At 41.8% G+C, this 23,331-nt stretch overlaps 5 protein-coding genes across 7 annotated transcripts in view; 3 read left to right on the top strand and 2 right to left on the bottom strand.

Moving 5' to 3' along the window:
• The first annotated feature begins 53 nt into the window (after positions 1 to 53).
• On the top strand, positions 54 to 3,815 carry LOC113205756 (S-phase kinase-associated protein 2). The gene is made up of 9 exons (XM_026421503.2): positions 54 to 145; positions 583 to 670; positions 764 to 905; positions 986 to 1,209; positions 1,285 to 1,381; positions 1,457 to 1,637; positions 2,052 to 2,179; positions 2,257 to 2,419; positions 2,504 to 3,815. Exons 1-9 carry the CDS (start codon positions 102 to 104, stop codon positions 2,697 to 2,699), a joined length of 1,263 nt encoding a protein of 420 aa, XP_026277288.1. The 5' UTR covers positions 54 to 101; the 3' UTR covers positions 2,700 to 3,815.
• Positions 3,816 to 3,866: 51 nt separating this feature from the next.
• LOC113205757 (eukaryotic translation initiation factor 3 subunit G-1) lies at positions 3,867 to 6,649 on the bottom strand. Its single transcript, XM_026421504.2, has 2 exons — positions 6,493 to 6,649; positions 3,867 to 4,838 (listed from the first exon to the last, which is right to left on the bottom strand). The coding sequence occupies exon 2, from the start codon at positions 4,832 to 4,834 to the stop codon at positions 3,986 to 3,988; it is 849 nt and encodes a 282-aa protein (XP_026277289.1). The 5' UTR covers positions 4,835 to 4,838; positions 6,493 to 6,649; the 3' UTR covers positions 3,867 to 3,985.
• Positions 6,650 to 6,701: 52 nt separating this feature from the next.
• On the top strand, positions 6,702 to 16,812 carry LOC113205754 (cyclin-G-associated kinase). 2 transcript variants are annotated; one of them, XM_026421501.2, is made up of 24 exons: positions 6,702 to 6,936; positions 7,121 to 7,182; positions 7,403 to 7,577; positions 7,661 to 7,800; positions 7,874 to 7,999; positions 8,089 to 8,311; positions 8,437 to 8,622; positions 8,909 to 9,060; positions 9,359 to 9,474; positions 9,563 to 9,770; positions 9,851 to 9,982; positions 10,090 to 10,223; positions 10,299 to 10,427; positions 10,509 to 10,614; positions 10,690 to 10,865; positions 10,966 to 11,159; positions 11,244 to 11,383; positions 11,454 to 11,583; positions 11,703 to 11,923; positions 11,995 to 12,181; positions 12,281 to 12,547; positions 12,661 to 12,815; positions 12,900 to 13,073; positions 13,889 to 16,812. In XM_026421501.2, exons 1-24 carry the CDS (start codon positions 6,804 to 6,806, stop codon positions 13,994 to 13,996), a joined length of 3,774 nt encoding a protein of 1,257 aa, XP_026277286.1. In that variant the 5' UTR covers positions 6,702 to 6,803; the 3' UTR covers positions 13,997 to 16,812. The 2 variants fall into 2 exon arrangements, with proteins under 2 accessions (XP_026277286.1, XP_026277285.1); XM_026421500.2 differs by having other exon boundaries at positions 8,909 to 9,111.
• On the bottom strand, positions 16,681 to 20,403 carry LOC113205755 (uncharacterized). The gene is made up of 12 exons (XM_026421502.2): positions 19,985 to 20,403; positions 19,608 to 19,826; positions 19,422 to 19,529; positions 19,212 to 19,342; positions 19,033 to 19,132; positions 18,836 to 18,958; positions 18,524 to 18,728; positions 18,312 to 18,450; positions 17,939 to 18,156; positions 17,661 to 17,840; positions 17,308 to 17,582; positions 16,681 to 17,215 (listed from the first exon to the last, which is right to left on the bottom strand). Exons 1-12 carry the CDS (start codon positions 20,001 to 20,003, stop codon positions 16,848 to 16,850), a joined length of 2,085 nt encoding a protein of 694 aa, XP_026277287.1. The 5' UTR covers positions 20,004 to 20,403; the 3' UTR covers positions 16,681 to 16,847.
• Positions 20,404 to 20,554: 151 nt separating this feature from the next.
• The window catches only part of LOC113205759 (uncharacterized), a 133,571-nt gene continuing 130,794 nt past the window's right edge, over positions 20,555 to 23,331 (top strand). Inside the window, exon 1 of one of the 2 annotated variants that reach the window (XM_052265349.1) lies at positions 20,555 to 21,265. In XM_052265349.1, coding sequence (XP_052121309.1) covers positions 20,750 to 21,265 — 516 coding nt within the window. In that variant the 5' untranslated portion in view covers positions 20,555 to 20,749. The remainder of the gene's footprint in view (positions 21,266 to 23,331) is intronic. The other variant, XM_026421505.2, reaches the window with a different exon arrangement.

Here is a 23,331-nt window from a genome sequence, read left to right as displayed (position 1 = left end):
TAAATTTAATGTTATGTAGCTGTGCGATTTAAGTAACCTTCAATTTGTAGTATAGGTTTGTCAAGGGATAGAGGGATTTTATTAAGTTAACTTGCACCGGCATGTGTACGTGGTGTTCGCGGCAAAATATTTTCGATGTTAATTCGTAAGTTTATTTTGGGATACTTTTATATTCTGTGTCCACAGACGAGGAAAGGTATTGGCCCTTCAGTATTTATGAATTTCTGCTTTTGGGCAGGTTGGGGTTAATTTTACTTTTTTCTTCCCATCAAACACTAACTGCCACCTGTAATCATAACACCCTTCTATGTAGCAAATTTTTCGACCTTTTTAAGAATAAATTCTGCTACGAATATTCTATGCTATTTGTTACTGCGCCTAAGTATACTTTCCTCTTAACTTTATCGGATTTTTAATCGAAATTCATCGGGTATCAACGCCACTCTAAGCTCTTTGTTGTCAAGGACTCATAACCTGCGGGCACCTGTTGTTGAAGAAAGGCTTAAGAATTATTTTTGGTTGAGTGTTACCAAACATCCCGGAGCCACTTTTATGTCAGGTTATGTTTCTTTTATGTTTTAGCAAACGCATGAAACCGGACGTTCTTATGGAAATGGGATTAGCTATGTTAGATGATGAAGATGAACCTGTATCTGCTGGCGACTCTCAAGTAAATAATGATAATTTTGTCGTATTCCTGTACTTTGTGGATTACTTTATGCCTCCTTTGGTTCTAACTATTCACATTAATCTTTTCTTTCAGACTTTGGCTAACAGTCCATATGATAACTCTGAAACTAGACTCCTGTGTAATGTGAATGAAGAAGTGAGTTCTTTTGCTGATCCATTTGGCGACGATTTTACTGTCTTTCGGAGGCAGAAATCCTCTGGACGCTCCAGAGAAGGTGAATATGAGCTAGAGCTGTTTTCACAATTTCTGGTTGAGTGACTCAGCCTTACATTTTTTTGTTATTTCATTTTCCAGACTATTTCCGAATCCTCTCTGATGAAATTGTTCTTAGTATATTTAAGTGGTTACCCAAAAAGACACTCAACAGGTGCTCTCTCGTCTGCCGTAGATGGCGAAATATTGCAAGAGATGAGGCACTATGGACACGTCTAGATCTTGGCTCTAAAACACTCAGTCCTGGAAATTTAGCTGACATTGTGAAAACAGGAGTGCGTGTTCTACGTTTAGCTCAAGCTGATGTAAGTATTGTTTTGATGACAATCTGTAATTTTCTCCTTGTTGTGTGTTATCCAAGATTTAATTCCATCCTGCAGATTCCTGACCCGGTGTTTGGGGATGAATTATTTCCTGAAGATTACGTCAGCAGACTTCAATTTCTAGATCTCAGTATGGCTGTCATATCTGTGCCAGGTACTATTTTGATTGTTTCATTAATTTCATTTAATTTAGATTTTCTCTATTCATCATGTGCATTTTTTTCAACAGGACTTGTGTCCCTCCTTGAAAAAACAAGACAATTAGTCAAGCTTAGCCTTGAGCATTGTTGTATTAATGATGCTGCCTGTGAGGCAATTTCTCAGAACTCTCAACTGGAGGTTCTTAATTTGTCAATGGTGTATGATTTGTCAACTAATGGCTTGCGATCCATTATATCCAGGTGCCGGCGGTATGTACTTCTCATTGGTTGTGAACACATTTTTTTGCAAACAATTTCCTGGGACTTGTAAGAATTGCCCAGAGAATAGTCATTTTAGTACTTTTTTAGGGATAGGGAAAAAATGCACGCCCCTACCCCTCTTCTAATTCTTGTTAGCACATTATCATTCAAAACCCTGAATTAGGGTTTCTATCTCCATAACAACAAGCACTTTAATTCGGATACCTCACCTTGCATCCACTTAGGATGTTAAATCTAAATATACAATAAGTGAGGTCTGCATTTTTTCCCCTGTGCATTTATTACATACCATACCTTATCAATGCACACTATCTATCTATATATTATTTGTATTGGTGTGTGTTCTATGCCTTGACTCAAATTTTTCATGGATCCAAATCATTAAATATTTTTTCTTTAAAGATTGGTTGGATTGAACTTGGGCTGGACAGGTCTCAAAACTGAATCTTTGGATTGCTTGATGTCCTCCCTTCCTCCGAATCTAAGTCAATTAAACTTAAGTGGTTGTCGCCGTGCTTTTTCGGACAGACGTAAGTTGCACATACTTGTCACTTAACCTGTTTTAACAATGTTATTATAATTTCCTGTATTTATTTTTTGTCCTAAGATGTGGCTCAGCTGGTGAAAGCATGCCCTAAGCTGACTGAGCTGGACATAAGTGATGCAACTGAGATATCTGCTGCAAGTATTGACCTACTCAGTCAGCTTGGAAATCTTGAACACCTCTCCATCAGTCGCTGTTACAATATATCCTCTTCATCAGTTGTCCTGTAAGTTTTAAATACAAATTGCTTTATTCGAAAACATTTGAAATTCTCTTATCTTTTTTTATTTTTACTTTTATTTTGCTGTAGTAAACTTGCTGTCATTCCATCTTTGAGATATCTGGACCTGTTTGGTCTAGTTGCTGAGAAAAACATGCCAAATTTGCGGCGCAGTCTTCCCAGCATCAAAATAAATAAATTTGTATTCTCAAGCATTGCAAGACCGACAGTAGGTATAAGGAGGACTAGTATTTGGGGACTAAGAAGCCGGGATTGCAGAGACTAAACCCTTTTACACATTGTATTTTTTGCATCTTTTCACTCCTTTTTCCTTACTTCTAGAATCACCTTTTCTTTCTAAGAGACCGTTTGTTTTTATTAGTTTTGTAGAATATGGGGTATTTTAAATGTTTTATCTGGTGGATGACATAGTGAGCTAGCTGGGTGATCAAACAATTTTGTGTAAACCTAGTTCTTAACTATTTTTCTTTGGAACCCTTTGTTTTTCTTATTCTTTATTTCATTTTCATCATAGATGAAGTTTTTTCTGTCACGCACTGTGACCATTTTTTTTTACCATCTAAAAGTGGTAGTACTGTGATGTAAGAACATTCTTAGAATAGTTGGTAGCTTCATATCATGTTTTGCTACTGTTTCAGTCTGACTTTGAACAGCATGAAGTCAAGAAAATTTGCTCTGTTCTGCACTAGAAGTTGTGCATTTTGATTTACGTTGATATCTTTATCATTTAAAATGAATTTTCATTCCATCTTGACTGATGCTAGTTGTTTAATAGTCATTTAATTTTTGCAATGTATATTTTTATTTTCTTGGTTGAGGAGCTCCATAAGTGCCTTGTGAAGAGAAAGTAAATTGATGCTTTCCTAGACTTTAGTAAGTTAAGACGGAAGATCTCATTCAATATGAATTTGCTGCAATCAGCATTCTATAATTTTGATTCCAATTGGCCAATTTGTTAACCAATTCTTTTTGCTAGCAAGTGCGATGTTCCATAATGCACTATAAGTGTTTTGCAACTCCTGAGTACAATCAATGTATTCACCAACTCCTGGACCATGTCATTGTTGTTGTTATATCATATTGCTTTCTTTACTGTTTTTGGCATATTGAATCTTAAAATATCTTAAATTGTATCATTTAGTTATTTGCAATTCTGGTGAACATTTAGATAATCACATTTGAAAGGAGAGCATTGCTCATGTGTAGGAAATTTCTGTTACTGCTCAAAAATCTTTAGTACAAACTGTTAGTAATAAAAATTTCCTGTGCAATAGCAAGGTCATTGCACAACTTTTCTGAAAAAAAATTGTGATATTTGTAAGTTAAAGTCCAATGCCTTTGGGCAACACACTGCCATGTAGAATAAATGTTATGTTATTCATCTGATTTTCTTTTCTCTCCCTTCAGACCGGAAGGTTTTAATAACATTCCATTCACTTTAGATGCAATTTTATTTAATCATCTAAAATACCAAATAATACACCTCATCAATAACATATAAACCAGATTGACATACATTGCATTTTCTGACCACACTCTGGCATTGAGTGATCAATTTTGAACAGGTTGAGACTTGGACCAATCAACATTCAAAATTAAATGATCATACCCATGACCATTCAAACCAACAATTGCAGCACTTGCATCCTGGCGATACCTAAAGTGAACATAGGCAAAGCCTTTACAGTTTCCTGTGGCTTTATCTTTAGCAAGGAAGATTTTACTGATTGGACCAAATGTCTTGACAAGCTCCTCCAGGTCACTTTCTACCACACTCTCGGACAAATTGGAAATCCTTATAGCCAAGGTATCATCTCTCCTAGTGTTCATCGATTCTCCTCGCTTGTTGGCTCCTTCTCGCAAGCTGGGTGGGATGTACTTTGATGCAGGAGCTGCTGCCTTATCCATAGCACCTGGAGTGCCAATCGGTTTCTTCTCGGAATTTATTTTTGCTAGAGCGTCAGAACCCTTGTAAGGACACTTCGAGGTCCAATGCTCGCCGTTACACGTTCGGCATTTGACAGCACCCTTTTCAGGATTAGCTTTGAGTTTTTCCAAAGCATCTTCTTCCATTTTCATGTTCTCTTCTTCTTTTGCTGACAAGAAATGCATGTAAACGTCTTCAGAAACAATGGTAGTAGCAGGATCTGGGCCCGGTTTGTCATCTTTAGAAGCTCCAAATTTAGGCCATGTCTTTCGCGTAGCAATTGTTTTGGAAACGGTGCGTTTTTCTATCTTGTAGGTGCGAACTATTTTAACCTTTTTGTTATCATCATTAAATTTGTATTCAGTGACAACTTTAAATCCATTTTCAACCACCTCAGTGCCTGCTGGGAGGGGCCCTCTGTTGGATTCCTCATCGACTTCATCTGCCCAGCTTGACTTCACTGGCTCAGGCATATTTCTGCAAGGAAGAGAAAAAAAAGAGATTAACTGCGGGTGACCAGAAGTAACAGACAGATAAAAGGCAAAACTGCTAGATGTCTGAAGGGGAACGAAGGAATGAAATATTGAATCTTTCTTCCACAGAATCCTTCATTTGAATTGATATTTGAAGAGTTTGTTCCCCTTATCTTTTGAAGAAAAGACAAGGGTGTCGGGTGCTATTTGGGCACTAGCCTAAATGCCATGACACTCTTCTAGATGGTCTACTTAAAAATATTAGCCTTCGCCCTTCCATGGAGGAGAGAGAGCAATCCAGGTTGCCAAGTACAAAAGGCAGAGGGAAGACAGAGGTGCTGGGTGTGTGAAGGGGAACGAAGGAATGAAATATTGAATCTTTCTTCCACAGAATCCTTCACTTGAATTAATATTTGAAGAGTTAGTTCCCCTTGTCTTTCAAAGAAAAAACAGGGTGTCGGGTGCTATGTAGGCACTAGCCTAAATGCCACGACACTCTTCAAGATGGTTTACCAAAGAATATCGGCGTTTGCCATGGAGGAGAGCAATCCAGGTTGCCAAGTAAAGTAGGCAGAGGGAAGACAGAGGTGCTGGGTGTGTGAAGGGGAACGAAGGAATGAAATATTGAATCTTTCTTCCACAGAATCCATCACTTGAAGTAATATTTGAAGAGTTACTCTCCCTTATCTTACTAGAATAAGATGAGGGTGCCAATCCTATTTGAGCACAGGCCCAAACGACACGACACTCTTCCACACATTTCCTTTACTATAATTTTCCATGTTTTGTTTCCAAACTTCATTTTTTTTTTTTAAATGGGGTAAGGGTTAGTAGACTATGATTATTACAATTGGGCTTTTCTTCAATTAATTAAATGTGTTCAAAGAATCAGATATACTAACAGAATCATATGAAAATAGTAAAGTTTGAAACATTCACTTTTTATTTTTATTTCTTTTTCTTGTACTTTTCCACTTTTGTATCTTGCGCACAGCTTTTCCCTGGAATGATGTACTGTCATGCCACTCAACTTTTTAATGGAACCCTAGATTTTTCTGGAAAGAAGTTTGAAACTGGAAAAGTACTAAGAGTTCTTGAAACCCAAACTTTTTTGCATGGATTTCTGCTTAATTAAAGGTGAGAAAACTGTAGGTTAATTAAAATTAAGTAAGACCCTAATTAAATGTCCCATTTCAAGTATGTTTGCGTCCAAGAGGACATTGAAGCACTACTAAGCTTGGATTAAGTCATTGGTCAGAACGACGGATCTGCGGTAAGTATTCATGACACTTCCAGGGAAAATCAGAAGCACCACATATCAATGGAGTATTATGACAATAGCACTTAAATGTTACCTTAATGTTCTCGGACAACTAATCGTTTTGAGGTTAGGTGTGCAGAACTGTCAATAGAGTGGGTAATTTAAAGATGTTAAAAATTGGTTAATAACAAGCACAGGTTGAAAAATAACTTGTCCTCACAGATGTCTGACATTAAATGAAAGATTTATCAGAATGCTAGATCGGAAACTTGAGGTAACATGTGAGTAGCACTGTAAAGAAGATCTATATAATTCGGGAGGACACCACGGACAAACCTACTAACATTAGAACAGAAAACGGATCTAAAATATCCCCTTTCTCTAAATAAAATCTTACCTGTAGATTTAAGGAATAGTCCAGGTCATGCAAAAGGAAAATATGTTGAAACAGCACGTCAACGCACGTCACGAAGCCGCGGACGCGAGTACAAGGAACCACAGCCTTTGCGGAAAATCTGTCTGCTGCTGCAGTTTGATTCACCGAAATTTTTCATACTGAGTTCCTGTTCACGCTGCTTTCGAAAAACCGAACGTCAATCAGTCGAAATCGTCGTACACAACCCCCCGAATTGCAAGGGGGTTTGTCAAAGGTGGTGGATAGTGTTCACGTCTTAACATGCTGTGATATTTCTGTTAAATTCTGCCAATATGTCCGATCTTTTTAAGTCAGCGATCGGCTATTTCAGTAACAACAGTACTGGTGTTCCAGACAACGACTTTGTAGGCCAGGAAGTAGAAATAGGAAATGTCAAACTTCGTGTTAAAAGAGTGATAGCTGAAGGTAAGAACTGCTGTTCTCTTCACATTTCCTCTTGTTTTAGAACTGTTCTTGCCCCGATTAGGTCGTGAATTTCTACTAATGTACTCATAACCACCACGACTTTAACTTGTCATGATGAATGTCTACCTTGCAAATGATGTCAGTCTAAAATGTCAACCCCTGTCATTTTTGGTTATGTTTGCAGGTGGGTTTGCTTTTGTTTTTGTCGCTCAGGACCCCATCAGTGGCAAAGAATATGCTCTCAAGGTAAGCTGATGAGGCTTGTCTGCATTTCTATTCACTACATCCCTATAGTTGTGTAGTGGCATTTTCTATATAGTTCTTGTGTCTTATCATTTAATATAACTGTCAAGGTCATGCTGTAAGTAGAACAATGTAAACAAAACACCACTCACCTCAGTTCTTCAGTGTACAAAAATATAATTGATGTCCATTTCTTGGTATAACGTCTTTTGTTCATCCGTAGCGACTCATGGCTGCTGATGAAGAGGCAAACAAAAATATTATTCAAGAGATTAATATTTTGAAGAAATTATCAGGACATCCCAACATTTTACAGTATCTATCTGCCTCCTTTATTGACAAAGATAAAACTAGCCATGGTATGAAAGAATATTTACTTGTCACTGAGTTGTGTGTGGGTAAGTCTTCAACTGCAGACGTGCTTTTTCATCGTTCTTCCATCAGGTACTAGAAATCTAATACTGCGAATGGTTTCTTCCAGGAGGCAGCTTAGTTGATGTTTTGAGAGCTCGATCGAAACCTCTTGCTCCAGATCTTGTCTGTCAAATATTTTATCAAACCTGCCGTGCTGTTCAACACATGCATAGTCAAGAGCCACCCATCACGCATCGAGATCTGAAGGTTTAATTCTTAGTCATCAATCTCATCAAAATGATTTATTAGCTTATATGACAACTGTGTTGTTTTTCAACAGATTGAAAATTTGTTGCTTAGTGCTGACGGAGTTGTGAAACTTTGTGATTTTGGAAGTGCAACAGCTCAAATATGGTGTGTTGATGCATCCTGGTCTGCTGCACAAAGATCTCTCCTTGAAGATGAGGTATTTTAATTAACATATTTTTTCTTGACTTTGGTTTTCCTATCTATGTAATACATAAACACTGTTGTATCTTTATTTATTTTTTTCAGATGGGACGTTTTACCACTCCAATGTACCGTGCCCCTGAAATGCTTGACACCTGGAGTAACTACCAGATTGGACCAGCAAGTGATGTCTGGGCATTAGGTTGCATTTTATACATGCTATGCTTTATGAAACATCCCTTTGAAGATTCTGCTAAACTAAGAATAATAAATGCTAATTTTGTGATCCCTGGAGAGACAACGTATCAGGACTTTCATCCCATAATTAGTAATGCTATTTCTATTTACTTCAAACATTTTTTTCTTGTGCTCTACATATTATTGTTTTACTATCTATGTGTACTCCTAAATTTTGAAAATACCAGGACTTAGCTAGTGTTAATTTGTTTTCAGGATCTTGTTTGAAGGTTAATCCAGTTGAAAGATCAAGTGTCGCTGATGTGCTGGGCCAAATAGCAGCAATCGCCGAAACTAGAGGATTTAACTTGAAAGAGCCACTAAATTTAGAAGGCAAAAGGTTGGATGCTGCTTCAGTAGCCCAATATCAACAGCAGTCATTGCTGTCAGCCTCTCAATCAGGTAAAGTTTAATGAAGCAAAACTTGGCTTATGTTTTGATACAGGGTGGGTGATCCGCGCCGTCCTTTTTTTTTTTTAATGCTTATACTGTACCGAATTCTGTGGACGGGTTGTATACTCAAGGCGCCATGGCGAGCGACGGTAGGCAAGCCCGCCCGCACGCGTGAATCCGGTACAGTATGAGCACTAAAAAAAGATGGCGTGGATCACCCACCCTGTATACCTATACAAAGGTTGACTAAAAGAATCTCCTTATTTTTGCTCTGACAACTACAAATTTTATGCAGTTTCTCCATCTGCTCCACCTCGCTCATCATCAGCTAATGCAGCTCCGCCACAGAAGCCCCTACCCCCTAGACCAGCTGGCTCTCCAGCTAGACAACCATCTCCAACCTTCCAGCATCAAACTCCACCGAACCAGAGATATTCTGGCCCTCAGGTGGGGGAAGTAGCAGTTCCAGCCCCCAGTGGCTGGAGGGTATTCAGTAATGTATGATTTCTCCCCTTTTATAGTTTACATTCTGAAATAGATTTGTGGCTATGGACCTATCCTTTGCTTATTGGGTATTGGTATTAATTCCTCTGTAATCTCATCAGTTTTAGTAGTAGTTGTATTGTGCCCTACAGGGTTCTCTTCAAAAACTATGCAAACTTTCCCCTTCCTAAGTTTACTGAATTGGTGATTTCTTCATACCACCAATTTTCAATGAAAGTAATTGGAACTATTCCTTTCACAGATGACTCCTGGCAGTGGTGGTGGTGGTGGTTTATTTTCTTCAATAAAGGGTGGTGCTGGCAGTTTCCTGAAGAATCTCAAAGATACTTCGAGCAAAGTCATCAATACAGTTCAGCAGTATGTAGCTCTTCCAAAACCATATGCCTACTATGTCATTGATAATCAAACTGCTTAATGAATGACAAATTCTCTCTTTTCATTTCAGAAGTATAGCAAGGACTGACCTAGATCTTAGCTATATCACTTCTCGTCTCTTGGTGATGCCTTATCCAGCAGAAGGCTTAGAAACTGCATACCGGACTAATAATGCTGAAGATATACGGGCATTGCTGGAAGCAAGGCATATGGGGCGGTACTGTATTTATAATGTTTCTGGTCGCAGCTACCCTCCAGGAAGATTAGGCTCTGGTAGAGTAAGTACTACTCAAGAATAACCATCTCTTGTGTGGTTCTTGTTACAAACATGATTTAAACCTTTTATTATTATCAACAGGTTATAGATTGCTGTTGGCCTGGGAGCCCCTTACACAGAACTCCATCACTTTCTGCTATTTACAAAATTTGTTGTGACATGCAAATATTTTTGGAAACAGATCCCAAAAATGTGTGTGTGGTGCACTGTACAGTAAGTTTAAATTCATTTGGAATTTTCTGAAATGATAGTAAAACGCAGTAAATAGTATTGAAATACTATGTTAATCACATAAACTGAAAATTTGCCTTTTTCTCCAGGATGGAAAGGCCAATTCAGCCCTTTTGATTTGTGCATTTCTGATATTTGTTGATTTATTTGATAAGCCTGAGGATGCTGCCCAATTATTTGCTGTGAAACGTATGCCTCCAAATCTTAAACCTTCCCACATGAGGTACTATATAATAGATTTTATCAATCTAGGCTTTTAACCCTGGAGCATCTTAATCATAGAAAAATGTATCTGCAGGTATCTTCATTACTTTGCATCAGTCCTGAAATTAGACCAATCCAATGGCTTGCCGCAAATACCACACAACAAACCCATCACACTAACAAGTGTCACTCTCCAACCTGTTCCTCTGTTCACCAAAGTTCGGTATGTAGAGTCCAATCACTGTTATGTTCAAAATTATTCTTGCCTTGTTCGTAATGTGAATTTTCCTTTGTGATTTTTCAGGGATGGATGTCGTCCTTTTATTGAAGTCCACCAGGGAGATGAGAAAGTTTTATCAACAATTCAAGATTATGAACGAATGCGCTTGTTTAATGTAACAGAAGGGAGAGTAAGTGTGTCCAGAAATATATTAATGTGCATGAGTTGTTAGAATTTTCTATTAAGTTTTCAATTTTAATTTTAGGTCACAATACCGGTTAATATCAAGCTAGTTGGTGACATTACAATTGTTGCTTACCATGCTCGCAACATGCTGGGAGGTGTGATGTCTCAAGGCAAGCCAACTGGTATAAAAATTGGGCAGATCCAGCTCAATTCAGGATTTTTGCAAGAAAATGAAACCAACTTGGTGTTTAATAGGTAAATAATGACACAACCTTGTGCTGTTTAAACCTTTCATTTCTGTTGTATTGCTTGATGTTTGCTTATTTCTTTTTGTTGTCTCTTTTGTGTTTTCCAGAACTGCCTTAGATGATATGGCTGACCCAGAGCATTACCAAGATAAATTTGAAATCATTCTTCAAATTCACGTTGAAGGTGTCCAAGAACAACAAACACAGCGCCCTTTGTGGGAGTCTCATTCATCACAGAATATATCTGTTGACCTTCTCTTTTCGTCTCGCATTGAACGTGATGAATGCTTTGACAGCTTTGGTAATGACAACTTCAAACTATTTAGCACTTAAGAATCTGTGAATAAATTTCTTATCTATTTTGGGCTTCCTTGTATTTTAACAGTAAGTCGGCCAGCCACTGCCCCAAGAAATCAAAATAACACTCCACCTCCAAGACCCTCTACGAGGCCTCCCCCACCCAAGCCTCCACCACCACACTTGCCAGATAGAGAAGTGAGAGACTATAGTGATGCTGAGCCTCAGGTAAATGACTGAACTGATGTAAAGCTTGAAGGTACAGTTGGAACTTTTGATTATTTTTTTGAAATTACAGCCACCACCTTTAGAGAAAATTGGGAGTCAAGTGGAACAAGAAGCTGACCTGCTGAATCTGGGGGGTGCAACATGTACTGATAAGACCACAACACAAAAAGCCCAAGGAGTTGACCTGCTAAACATTGCTGGTAATTATTTTTTTATTTTTATTTTTTTTTCCATTATAATTAAGCCTAATAATTATTCAAGCCAAAGTTTTCTTTGATATTGTATTATTGTCACAATTCTGTTGAACTTTGCTTTTCAGAGGGTAACAGTGATGCCAGTAATGTAGATTTATTGGGTGGATTTGTTGGTGCATCAGCTAATGTCACTGGAACGCCATCCAATCAATCTAGAGGTTTTCTTGATGATTTACTGGAAACTTCAATGTCAACTCCGCCACAGCAACCTCTGCAGACTGCTCAAACCCCTCAGAAGCAAACTGAGCCAGATATCATGCTTGATCCTTTTGGGACTAGTTCTCAAGTAAGTTCTAATATGTAAATCCCATTTCTTTTCTGCAGTTTGACAACATAATTTATTCTTATCTTCTTTAGAGCTACATTGGCCTTAGTAATGGTATGGCCAACACCCCTATGGGTGCAGGGATGGCTGGAGTGAATGGTAACTTCATCAAGCCTCAACAACACAACTCACCCCTGCTCAGTCCCGCAGGATCTATGCCACGTAATTCAAGCACACCAAATCTTGACAGTAACAAGAAAGATCCATTTGCTGATATTGGTAAGGCATTTGAAATGTTTGTGAGCATAGACAGTCTATCTGGCAACACTTTGTGCCTTCTGCTTTTCTAATGAATATTTTCTAATACAATTCCTACAGGAAACTTAGGTTCTTCATTGGGCGCTGGTAACAGTAACTCTGAAAGTGGTTGGGGAGCAGGTGGGTCTAAACCTACATCACCAATGAATGGGAGCCCTCAGCACCGATCTACCAACTGGAATCCTTCTCAAGGTGCCACAAGTCCTATGCCTGGAGTAACTCCCACTGGCACACCAGTTCATCAAATGAAATCTCCTATGGATGGCCCCAGCAGACCTGATTACAGCCGTTCCCATTTTGACACTGCATTTAAACCTTCTGATCCTGGCAAGTTTCTCTAGATTTTAGCAGTTTTTCTCTAATTATAAGTGTTTTGAAGACTCATTGTAAATAATGTTTGTTTTCTTATGATTGAATACATTTATTTCTATTTTCTGCAGCAAAAGGGAAGACCAAAGGTTCTGCTGATGTGTTTGGTGATCTTCTTGGAAGTCAAGGATACGAGTTCAGTGCAAAAAGGGATGCTGGTCCTCGCACAATTAATGAAATGCGTAAGGAGGAGTTAGTGAGAGAAATGGATCCTGATAAACTTAAGGTACTATTTTCGTCTTCTTTTCTGTATTACTTTTGTATGAGGTAATTTAGGCTTAATTTTATCTAATGCTCATTACAATGTTAGATTATGGAGTGGCAAGAAGGCAAGAAAAATAATATTCGAGCTCTTCTGTGTTCAATGCACATGGTTCTTTGGGACAATGCTAAATGGAACAAAGTTGAAATGCACCAGCTGGTTTCAGCTACTGATGTCAAAAAGGCATATCGAAAGGCATGTCTTGCTGTGCATCCTGATAAGGTAAGGATATGTTACGGGTTAAGTCCGTTAGTCGGCTAATGTCGACATTAGCCGGTTAAAGTCGACTTTACCCGAGGCAGCCTGATAGAACCGTCTGAGGGCCGAGGAGGGCTTCTCGGGGCGGACATTAACCGGGGGGAGCGGCGGATAATGTCTGTGGCGGGGCGAGAGAAACATTCTCACACTCATCATCGTGGCACCCCCATGACAAGCGACAAGCACTGTTGCAGGCAGCGGAAACAGTGGCACTATTGGAGGAGGAGGGGGGGGGGGGGCGTATCAGGGGAGAAGCCGAAGGAGCTCTTTCCCGACCTGAAAATCGTCAAATCGTCCATGGAACGCGACGCCACAGCCAGAGCTAGGGGTCGGTCGAGAGGGCTAACCGAACGGTCCAAGACAGACTCACAGCGTGGATGCTCCAACATCGGACTAAGGAGTGGGCAAGGGGACTTCCCTTGGGGCAGTACAGCATTAATTAACAACTCACTGCAGGACGGGATCAAGAGATCCCCTTACGGAACAATGTTTGGCCACCCTCTTCGGCTCGGACTCGGAAGCATGTTCCTCTAGAAGATCTGCAAGCTACATGAATTTACAGTTGCCCTCTCACCCCACCGTCGACATTACCCGCCGCTCGCCAGTTAATGTCTACTTAAACCGGCGACATTAGCCGACTAGCGGACTTTACCCGTTACAGATATATTGTATTCAAAACAAGTAATTGTATCTTGAAATGAAAACCATTGCAAGTATTGCAAGAACCCTACTAAAGCTAACTATATTAATCACTCTTTTTTTTTTTTCATTTTTCTCAGCAAATGGGCACTCCAAATGAAAATATGGCAAAACTGGTATTTATGGAACTAAACAATGCTTGGTCAGATTTTGAAAATGATTCCAGTCAACAAAATATGTTTGGCTGAAATATGTTGGATAACGCCCCTTATTTCTTGTCATGCCTCCAAAGTGCAGTTTCTAATAGAGAGGCTTAATACATATTATTGCTCTGAATGGAATGTGGGATACCCCACTACATCAGTTGTATGTACGTATACTTGCTTTCAAGAATGCCCCTTTCGTTTTTGTTGTTTTTGTTGCTCTTTCTGTTCAGTTGAAGGTGTGGGACGACAACTTTCCCTCCCTTCTGCGATCTGTAAACAGTATATCTTTATGAAACTTCGTACTAAATATTAAACATAGCAGTTGCTGTTCCTTGGGTATGTCTTGCTCTCTTCCTGGTAGTGTTTGAAAAGTGTACAGATCATACAGGAGCAATGATTTTCAGCTGCTAATTTTTTTAAGTTGATCTCAATGCACTTGTTATCATATTATTGTGAACAATAAAAGATTTCTTGTAAGACCTTTCAGAAGACAAATGTGAAGCTTTTCATTTTCTTGTAATCATTATTATTTTTGTTAAACTTACAGTGTGTTACTGGATGAGGCATTAAGTAGATACTACTCCACCCTTCATATATTTACTGTATGTAAACCTTAAAATGTTGCAATAATATTGGTCGCAGTGTGTGTGCGTGTGTGTGTTTATGGTTAATTGAATGTTTGTATGTATGTATATATATATGTGTGTGTGTGTGTGTCGATTGGGTGCATGTTTATCTGTCAGTATATGATGAGTGTTGTTCTGTTGAATAGTATGTATTCTAGAAAATATTTATGGAGCTCCTATCATTTATAGTTTGTTTGTAGCTCTTAATTTAGACTTTGAGAAAGGGTCATTGTTTAAAAATCAGCTATATTATGAAATTTTATTGTATTTTTATGAAAATTATGGAATGTTAAATTTTTATGCTACAAAGTTCACAATTATATGTATTACATTCCATGGAAAGTGCTTTTGTGATCAGTAATGCTAACACGCATATGAGCTTGCAGTCAGGACTAGAAAATGAAACAACAAAACATCCTCTTGTCAAACCTGATGCCTTGTTTGGCTTTAGTCACATACCCTCATAAATTTCGGTTTCTGGTTCATATTATGACATTACTTTTGGTTTGTTAAGTGTATATTGGTAAACAATATAATTTATTTTACTGTTTTATTAGTGATTGCACCTTTCCCTTAAAGTTCCCATGTGATTTTTTTCATTACCAGAGAGTATGTCTGAGAAATCTACACCTCAAACATAGTCTTTCCAGATCTTACTTATGATATTATCTATTGCCTAGTTAAAAGAAAGAATACCCATTTCATTCCTCACCTTTTTCCTTGCATCTGAAGTGATTTTGAGTTTTCCCTTGTGATGCTCTGTGATGCTTTGCTTAGCCAAGCTGTTTCTTTACTTGTTGGTAGGAAAGCATTTTGTATTAAATGTAGGTTACAGTTGACACAAGTTACTGTGTCACTGAAACTACTGTGGCTTGATATTTTCCCACTAAGTTGGTAACTGTTTTCAACAGATTTAAAATTATCTTGTCCTTTCATTTTCTACTTTTCAGCTAGTTAAATGCCTTACTATTATTTTTGATTTCTCTTGTTTCTTATACTTCTCTTGTCTTACACCAAAAGCTACATGGCCGAAATTGTAGACTAAGTACTGCAATTGTGTGACATTAAAACTTTGAACTCTAACCGTTTTGGGCCTTCAACATTTCCCTTTTAATCATTTTCCAGAATGAAGTGTTGATTGTTTAGTCTCTTGGTAGCCGCTACCTCTCAAATTTAGAAAACATTTAATGAAATGTAATTACTTTGGGCTTTCTTACCTTTTTTTTTTTCATAACAAATATTCTTAATCTCTTTGAATGCATGTGCAGTGGACTGCATTTGGACATAATTCAAAATTTTATTGAGAACTGTTTCTTGGAAACATGATTGTAGAATACCAGGTTATTTGATATTTATATGTCTGGCGATCTTTATTATGACAGCTAATTTGTAATAGTATTTATTGTACCTACAGTAATTTAAGGAAGTTACTATGAATATAATCAGAAATTTCTCTGTTCCATTCCAGAAACCCTTTTCAACAGAGAAAACGTCGGTGTATGCTTGCTTGACTACCCTCTCTGGTCGTAAGCAGCCATGGCTCCTTTTTGTAGGCAATCACACATGCATTGACGTCTTCTGTGTTGATCAGAACACATTGATTGCCTGATTCTGCTTTTTCACCCTTTATTCTTAACTTCAGTGGCACACTCTAAACCCCCAAAGCAAACAAATTTTTACTTAGGTGAAGGTTTATGTCACATTAATATATTCAGTCTAATATCTAGAGAAATAAATTTATTCATTGTGATATCAGTTGGTATAAGTTGCAGTTAGCACCACCATGAGGATTGCAATGTAATTTAATTACAAATATTTTGTTATTCCACACCTAGTTGTGGTGTGAGCTTTTCTCATTGTGTGAAAGTATATCTATTTGTCTGAACAGTTGTATGCTCTTCAATGTGAAAGGTGATGATTTGTATGAATTGGTTAATGAGGTTTTGTGTTCTGCCCTCTAAACAAGGTCCTGTTTCAGATTTATTCTGGAGTAGTTGTTGCAGTAATCTGTATGTTGCAAGGGCTTGCAGCACAGTTGCTTATATATTACTGTAAAAAACAATTTGGGTGCTGGAATGCGTTAAATTATGGCAAATCAACTGTAGTAGAACACAAAATTTAATTTATCTCACATGAAACTAGAAAAAAAAAACGGCAATTCTATTTTCTTGGCTGTAAAAATAGATTGTATGGAGTGTACAAAAGTACAATAAATAAATATACTGAGTTGAATTTCATTTTGTCAAACCAATCACACAGTTTAAAAATTAAAAGCCCAAACTTTCCCGTTTAATTCTTTTTGAACACCTGGATGGTGTCACTGGAACTTTGAAACCAAAATCTTCTTCAGGAAATCCTATATCATCAGACTTACCAGTCGTATCCTTTAACCAATTTTCAACGTACGTTTTAGATTCAACTTTTGTAGTTAAGCCTTCACTGTCCCAAGCTTTTAATAGAACTCCTGCCATAAGATCTTTATAGGTTCCCAAATCACACAATGTCTTCTTAAAATCTGAATCATCTAACTCCTCTCCTACACAAAATTCGCAATGTCTTGTCTCGTCTTTACATTTAGAAAAAGTGGAATGCCATTTCGAAAGTTCGGGGTTTGAGTCTTTGCAAGACTTTAATGCTGCAAATTTTACAATATATGGGTGAGTAAACACTAACCTTAAACGGACTTCATCGTAATTATCAGAGAGTCTTATGAAATTTTCATCTTACCTTTGAACGATGTTTCATAGGAGTATGTTGGGCATCGGAGGTCAGGAATATATTTAGCACACACTTTTTCATGGTCTTTCTCCCATCCTTCCCACAATTTTATTACTTCTTTAAATTCTTTCTCTCTACTGGAAGCATCATACTGGTCGCTTAGTCTTACTTCAGGAGCAAATTGCTGTGAGATGACATCTCCAATGGATGTTGACTTCAAGGACATAAATCCATTGTTGCCATCTTGCCACAATAAAATCAAACCAGTAGTTGCCATGTGCAATCTATTTAGGATAAAATATACTATCTTAACCAGTGCACTTAAATAATCACAGCTAGTCAAACTCACAATAGTAATTTACCTCTTTTTCAGGCTGGCCCCAAGACATTTGCCATAGGCATTTGCTCTCAGAAGGCAATCTGCTAAAGATGGCAGTCCAATAGGAAAAGTTTCAGAGATTGGTTTACAATCTTTCCATTTATTCACAATTGCATTTGAGTCATCTGATATGGAGCTACTCAAAATCACTACTTCTTCTGACCTGCAACATCCAGAATGAAGAGTTAAGCTCAGCCTGTATTGTGTTGCAAGGTTATTCAACACAGAGATACTAGGTTTAGAGCTATTTAGCAAAATTACCCTGTTCCTGGGTATACTGAACCATATAATGGCGGCTGCTGCATGAGGTGGGACCAACGTTGAGTCCATCCAGAACGTAGATCCAAACTCAATAAATGATGATTAGTAGCAACATATGCCAATGGTGAATTTAAAGAATTTAGAAGGAAAGAGAGATCCTCACAGTCATCCACAATTTGCTTTGGTGAAAATTCAATGACATTTTGTGAAAGAGGCATCTAAATGGACACAAATTTATGGAAACAATTATAACAAGAGAAAAGCGGTATAAAGATAGAGCATGGTTGAACACTTATTTTTACATCCCTTTAAACACAATAACAGTGTTCAAGGTTAATTAAATGGAATGAAACATAGATGAAACATATCATACCCTTCTGTCTTTTATGTAAATTGTTTTCCTATTCATAACAAACAAGTCATCAGATCTTGTACTAAATTTCACAAATCCCCAGGATCTACTGTTTGGCTCATTACCACAAACTGGCATTTCTGCACTGCCAGTACAAGAACTGCAAAGGGATAGATAGAGATTAATTATCCATTTTGCCTTTAACAAGAGGTTCAAACTAGTTTGAGACATACCTGGTATTTAGATCCCATAATTTCAGAATTTGATCAGAATCTAAAGTACAAAATTGTTTGTCCTCCACCTGGCTGATGTCAATGCTAACAAACACCCCATCTTTCTCCTGTATTTCCAAGACAGTTCTGGCACTTAAAGGTTTTTTCAGCCCTTCTTTTATGCTGACTATAGAACAAGTTTTCTCTTGCCTGACAGCAGCAATACCTCAACAGAAAATAGAAACAAAATAATAATTATCAATGTAACTGTATGTTTATAAAACAAGAATTTCTTTTGAACTGAAACATAAAACAATTTAGTTCAAGTAGTACCTCGGTTTCCAACATTACTGCAAGCAATTTGGTAAATTCTCTGGCCTTCAGCTAGAGGAACCTTAAGGGGGGCTTGTCTACTTGCTGATATTTCATTTACAAGTATATCAAGACTCGTGATACCTATATAACAATCAATCAACATAAAATAATTTACTACTCCCAGGCTGGTGACAATCCAAACAAAAATGACTTACGTAACAAGTTCATGTTCTCCCCTGTGGGATGCAGAATATATTTCTCTCCATTAACTGTACACTCTGACAGGCATCCTCCAGTAGCGAGCCAATTGTATTTCTATAAATATGTCAAAGTTACATGGAATGGTTATCACATAAATCAGTATATGAACTTATTGTTGAATTTTAATTTTTACCCCAGAGAAATAAGGATGAGGGTCAGCAGCAATGTGCTTCGCAACTGCAACATGGCTGCTCACGGTATAAATGTGCTCCTTAGCATCATTTTTCTTCACTTTTGAAGTGTGAAGTCCATACTTTTGCTTCTCTGAGCAAGGTAAAAAGTATAAAATTAGCACAGGGCTTGTCAGTTGATGAGATGAATCACTTGCAGTAAATCAGCTTACCAGCCCATTTCTGTCCTCGTTTTGCATTACGGACTAAGGCATCAAGGTCATTCTGCCACTCTTTCTTGTCCTGCAATATCTTAGTTAGTGGGTCGCCATCTTTAAGGCCTGGAAATATACATTACAAATAAGTGCGCATAAAATTTCAAGCTGATATGTTTAACTTTTGTAACATTTACTGCCTACAGTCAGGATTAATCTTTGAAGGGGGTAAGAAAGGCTTTGGCAGATGAACCTCGTATTTAAATCGCGAATCCAGCGGTATATGAGGTTGGCCAGCATTTAGGTGAAGATTGGGTGTTACCGCTAAGCAATGCTGGTATGACACTCTTGCTGTCGTTTCGTTTTTAAAATGAGAAAATTCACCCAGGACGTTTCGATAAACAGACTCAACAAGAACGTTTTCTGAAAGAGAAAGTCTCATACATTATACATTACACAAATAAGACAAAAAAAACAATATATCTAAAACCCTACGGGCAAAATGCCCACGTTTGTCTTAGGTTAATCAAAGCTATAAACAGATGAAACACTTGTTGAGGAGTCAAGAACGTATTACCCACCTGATTTCTCATCGTCCATGGTTTATAGAAAGAAATTAAACATAAATATGAGATGAAATGATCTTGACCACACGGTTTATGATTTGTCTGAAATACCGCACGTGCCCAAATTCAACATCAACACACACAACGAACACAACACACTACTGCTGACACGCAACACCAACAGTTCGACTAGAAAACACAACAAACTACCCTACAAGTACCGAGCTTTGGCGGTGCAAGATTATAGAGTGATCAATTGAAAATAAAAGAAATTGTCTCTCGTTGAGATTCTGGAACCTTCAGGTCCTCCTTATCCCGCGTCATCGGCGGTATATCCCGCTGGGTGTGCTTGAGGTTGCCAGCCCCAGCGTTGGTAGGTCTGCTCCCTCCATTATTGAGCGTCGTCTGCTGCGGCGTTGTGGCGCCTCTCCTCTCCGCCCCCCGCGGCGCGCTCCGCCGCTCCGCTCCGCCCGCTCCTCGCCCGCGACTCCGGTTGGTTGGGCTGAGCTTGGGCCCCTCTACCTCTAGGCCCCAGCGGTGGAGGGGGCGGCACAGCGCAGAGGGCCCGGGCACACCGGGCTTTGGCCTGGCTTGCAGTCTCACGCTGAGATCGCTGCGGCTCAGGACACGGGACGAACGGACCGGCGCCGGGTGCCGCACCGGGTGCCGCTTGGCCAGCCCGGCCAGCACAGTTGTTGGCCCGACCCGAAAACACCCGCGACCCGCGAGGACAGTGCGAGTGTGTTCAGAGCGGCCCCCGCGGCCACCCGCCCCAGCGGCATGCAGCGCGCGAGCGCGAGCGGCTGCGGCAGCGGCCCCCCGCAGGAGGGCGAGCAGCTCGCCGATCTGCACGCCGCCGCCCAGAGCACGGCGGGGTCGCCGGCGGCCAGGACGCCCGAGGAGGAGACGGCGTCCACCTCGGCCCTTGTGGCTACCTCGGTGGAAGGGTACCACCCCTTGTTCCACCACCCCCAGTGGGGCGACATGCTGGGCCCGGGCGGTTCCCGACGCGATCAGCTGATCGCCGCCTCCCCCGCGCCCGCCCATCCGGCGTCCGTCGACGTGCTGCAGGGCGCGCGCCGCTGCGGCCGCCGCTTCATGCGCGTGTTCAGCGACAACCTGCACAACTGCTACGTCGACCTGCTGGACTCGAAGCACATGATGGAGTTTCGCGCGCGCGCCTTCAAGCGCCGCCTCTGCCGCGGCTCCAAACGAGAGCCCGACAACGAGCTCTACCGCAGCAACAGCTTCAAGTTTGAGCGCTTTGAGAGGAAGGACGACCCCAACGACAAACAGGTAAGGGGGGAAGGCCTACCCTGTGTGGCCCTCAGTCCTCACTTCTTTGCTTTCCTCTGTTGTTCATCATATCAAATGGACATCTTGCTGACATGACGTTTGACGAGCCGAACATGAAGCGACAGCCGCGTCTACACCGGCCTACAGCGTGGTGCCGACCTGGTGTTTGCCTGCCTTCTTTTTGTATCGTCAATGATCCGGCCGCCACAAGACAGGGAACTCTCTTCCAATCTCGCTGGGTCCGGTCCCACGCCGCGGCGTGCCGCGCTGCCCCATGCATGCGTGACGGTCGGGGGCACGCCCGGGCCCGGGCACGCCCCTTCGTCCGGGAGGCGTGCTACTTGACGCTGTTTGACGCGCCGGGCCGGGGCCCTTGGTAATTAGGACCACGATAAGAAGTACGGGAGCCCTCTGCGCCGCTCTGCGCCCTGGCCCGGCTGGGGCCCGGCTGGGGCGGTGCAGGCAGGAGTGCCGCCGGGAGACCGAAATGAAATCATGTTGCTGTCATAAATATGAGAGCAGCAGCGGGGCCTTCGGGGGTCCCGAGGCCGGTGGGTGGCCGGCGGAGGAGGGGGCGGCGGTGCCCCCCCTTTCCCTTCCTCCCCTCCCCCCAGCTCACCTGGGCCCCGCGGCGCGCGGCCGCCCGCTCCCGGCGCACATCATCACCACCGGGAGGGCCGAATGATACACTGCCCAATTTCGAGTCCGATAATGGTCTAGGGTCTGAGCCGGGGCTGGGACTCGGCCGCCCGCGCCCCTCACGACAACGCTCATGGTCATTGTGATCAAGCTTCCTGCCTACACGCCGCCGGGGTAAAATAATGAAAACAAAGCCCGGCCTGTGCCGCCCCGACTTGCTTGCGCGGTCAGTGGCCGGCCCGGCGCTCTGCCGACGTCATGAGCGGCATGACAGCTGACGGGGCGGCTGCTGCTAAGTGCCGCGGCAGCAGCAGGCGCCGATGCCGATGTCACCAGCGCGAGGTGAGGAGGTGAGTGGCCGCCGTGCCGGCCCCGCGGGACCCGCCACGCCCCGCCCCGCCCCGACGTGCGTCTGTTGCCTGCTCGATGACGCCCTCCATGTAATATTGATCGGTCCATGAGGGTGAACGGTGCGTACTAACGGGATTGTGGCGGAGCGTGGCTGAGCGTGGCCTGACACCCGCGGAAGGATATCAGCAAAGCGGTCATGTGCACTCGCGCCAGCGGGCAGGGTGAGGGAGGTGGGCATTGAAGCAGTGGCGGCGGGTCACTTTGTTTATCGCTGATAGGCGCACGGGGTTGCGAAGGGTTGCTGGGGATATATCCAGCGGTGCGGACCCGGCGCCCTGAACCCCTGGCCTGCCGGACCGGACAGGCACACGCACACAGACCCACGCACGCACGCACGCTTTTATTCGTACGGCGGCGTAGGGGGCTGGAGAAAGTGAGCTGCGAACCAATGTCAAACTGCGGCTGTATGCTGTATGTATGGCGCCCCCTGCCACCGGCCCGTCGGCGCGAGTATCCAGCAGCAACAGCAGCCGCGCTCTTAGGGAGCCGGCTCGAGAGGATTGTACCACTGCTTGTACACTCTTGGAACCGCTGTTGGGTGGCGTCGTCGCTCGTCGCGCCCCGAGCTGGCCAGGGCTGCGACCGCTGCTGCGACAATGGCTGGGAAAGTCATTCAATGAGCCGCGATGCGTGCATGCGTGGTTGTGCCGTCGTGTCAGTCCGCCGGCCACGCCCGCCCCGCCAAACACACTCGGCGGACATGACCAGAGCAAAAGGCGTCTCTGTTTCGCTTGTCACTGCGCGTGCTTCGCGTCCGGCCGGGGTCGTTGAGAACCTGCGCGCGCGCCGCTGTCGGTGTTGGCCGTCGGGGCGGCGCGGGGCGGCGGCGCGGCGGCGAAGGTGGAAGAGGAGGGGGAGGACTACGTCTCTCAAAGAGGCTGCCGACTGGAGTTTCCTCCCGAGCTGTCCCCGCGGTCTCCGTGGACCGTGGTGGACCCCGTTAGCGCGTGGGCAGCCAGTACACGAGCGCGGAGCGCGGCGCACCAGTCGCAGCTGCTGCCCCCTCCCCCCTCCCC

The sequence above is a fragment of the Frankliniella occidentalis genome, unplaced genomic scaffold, assembly GCF_000697945.3.
Source record: "Frankliniella occidentalis isolate FOCC.00 unplaced genomic scaffold, Focc_3.1 Scaffold26, whole genome shotgun sequence".
Taxonomy (NCBI): Eukaryota; Metazoa; Arthropoda; class Insecta; order Thysanoptera; family Thripidae; genus Frankliniella; species Frankliniella occidentalis.
Note: the sequence above shows the minus strand (reverse complement) of the source record. Positions and strands in the feature narration are given on the sequence as shown.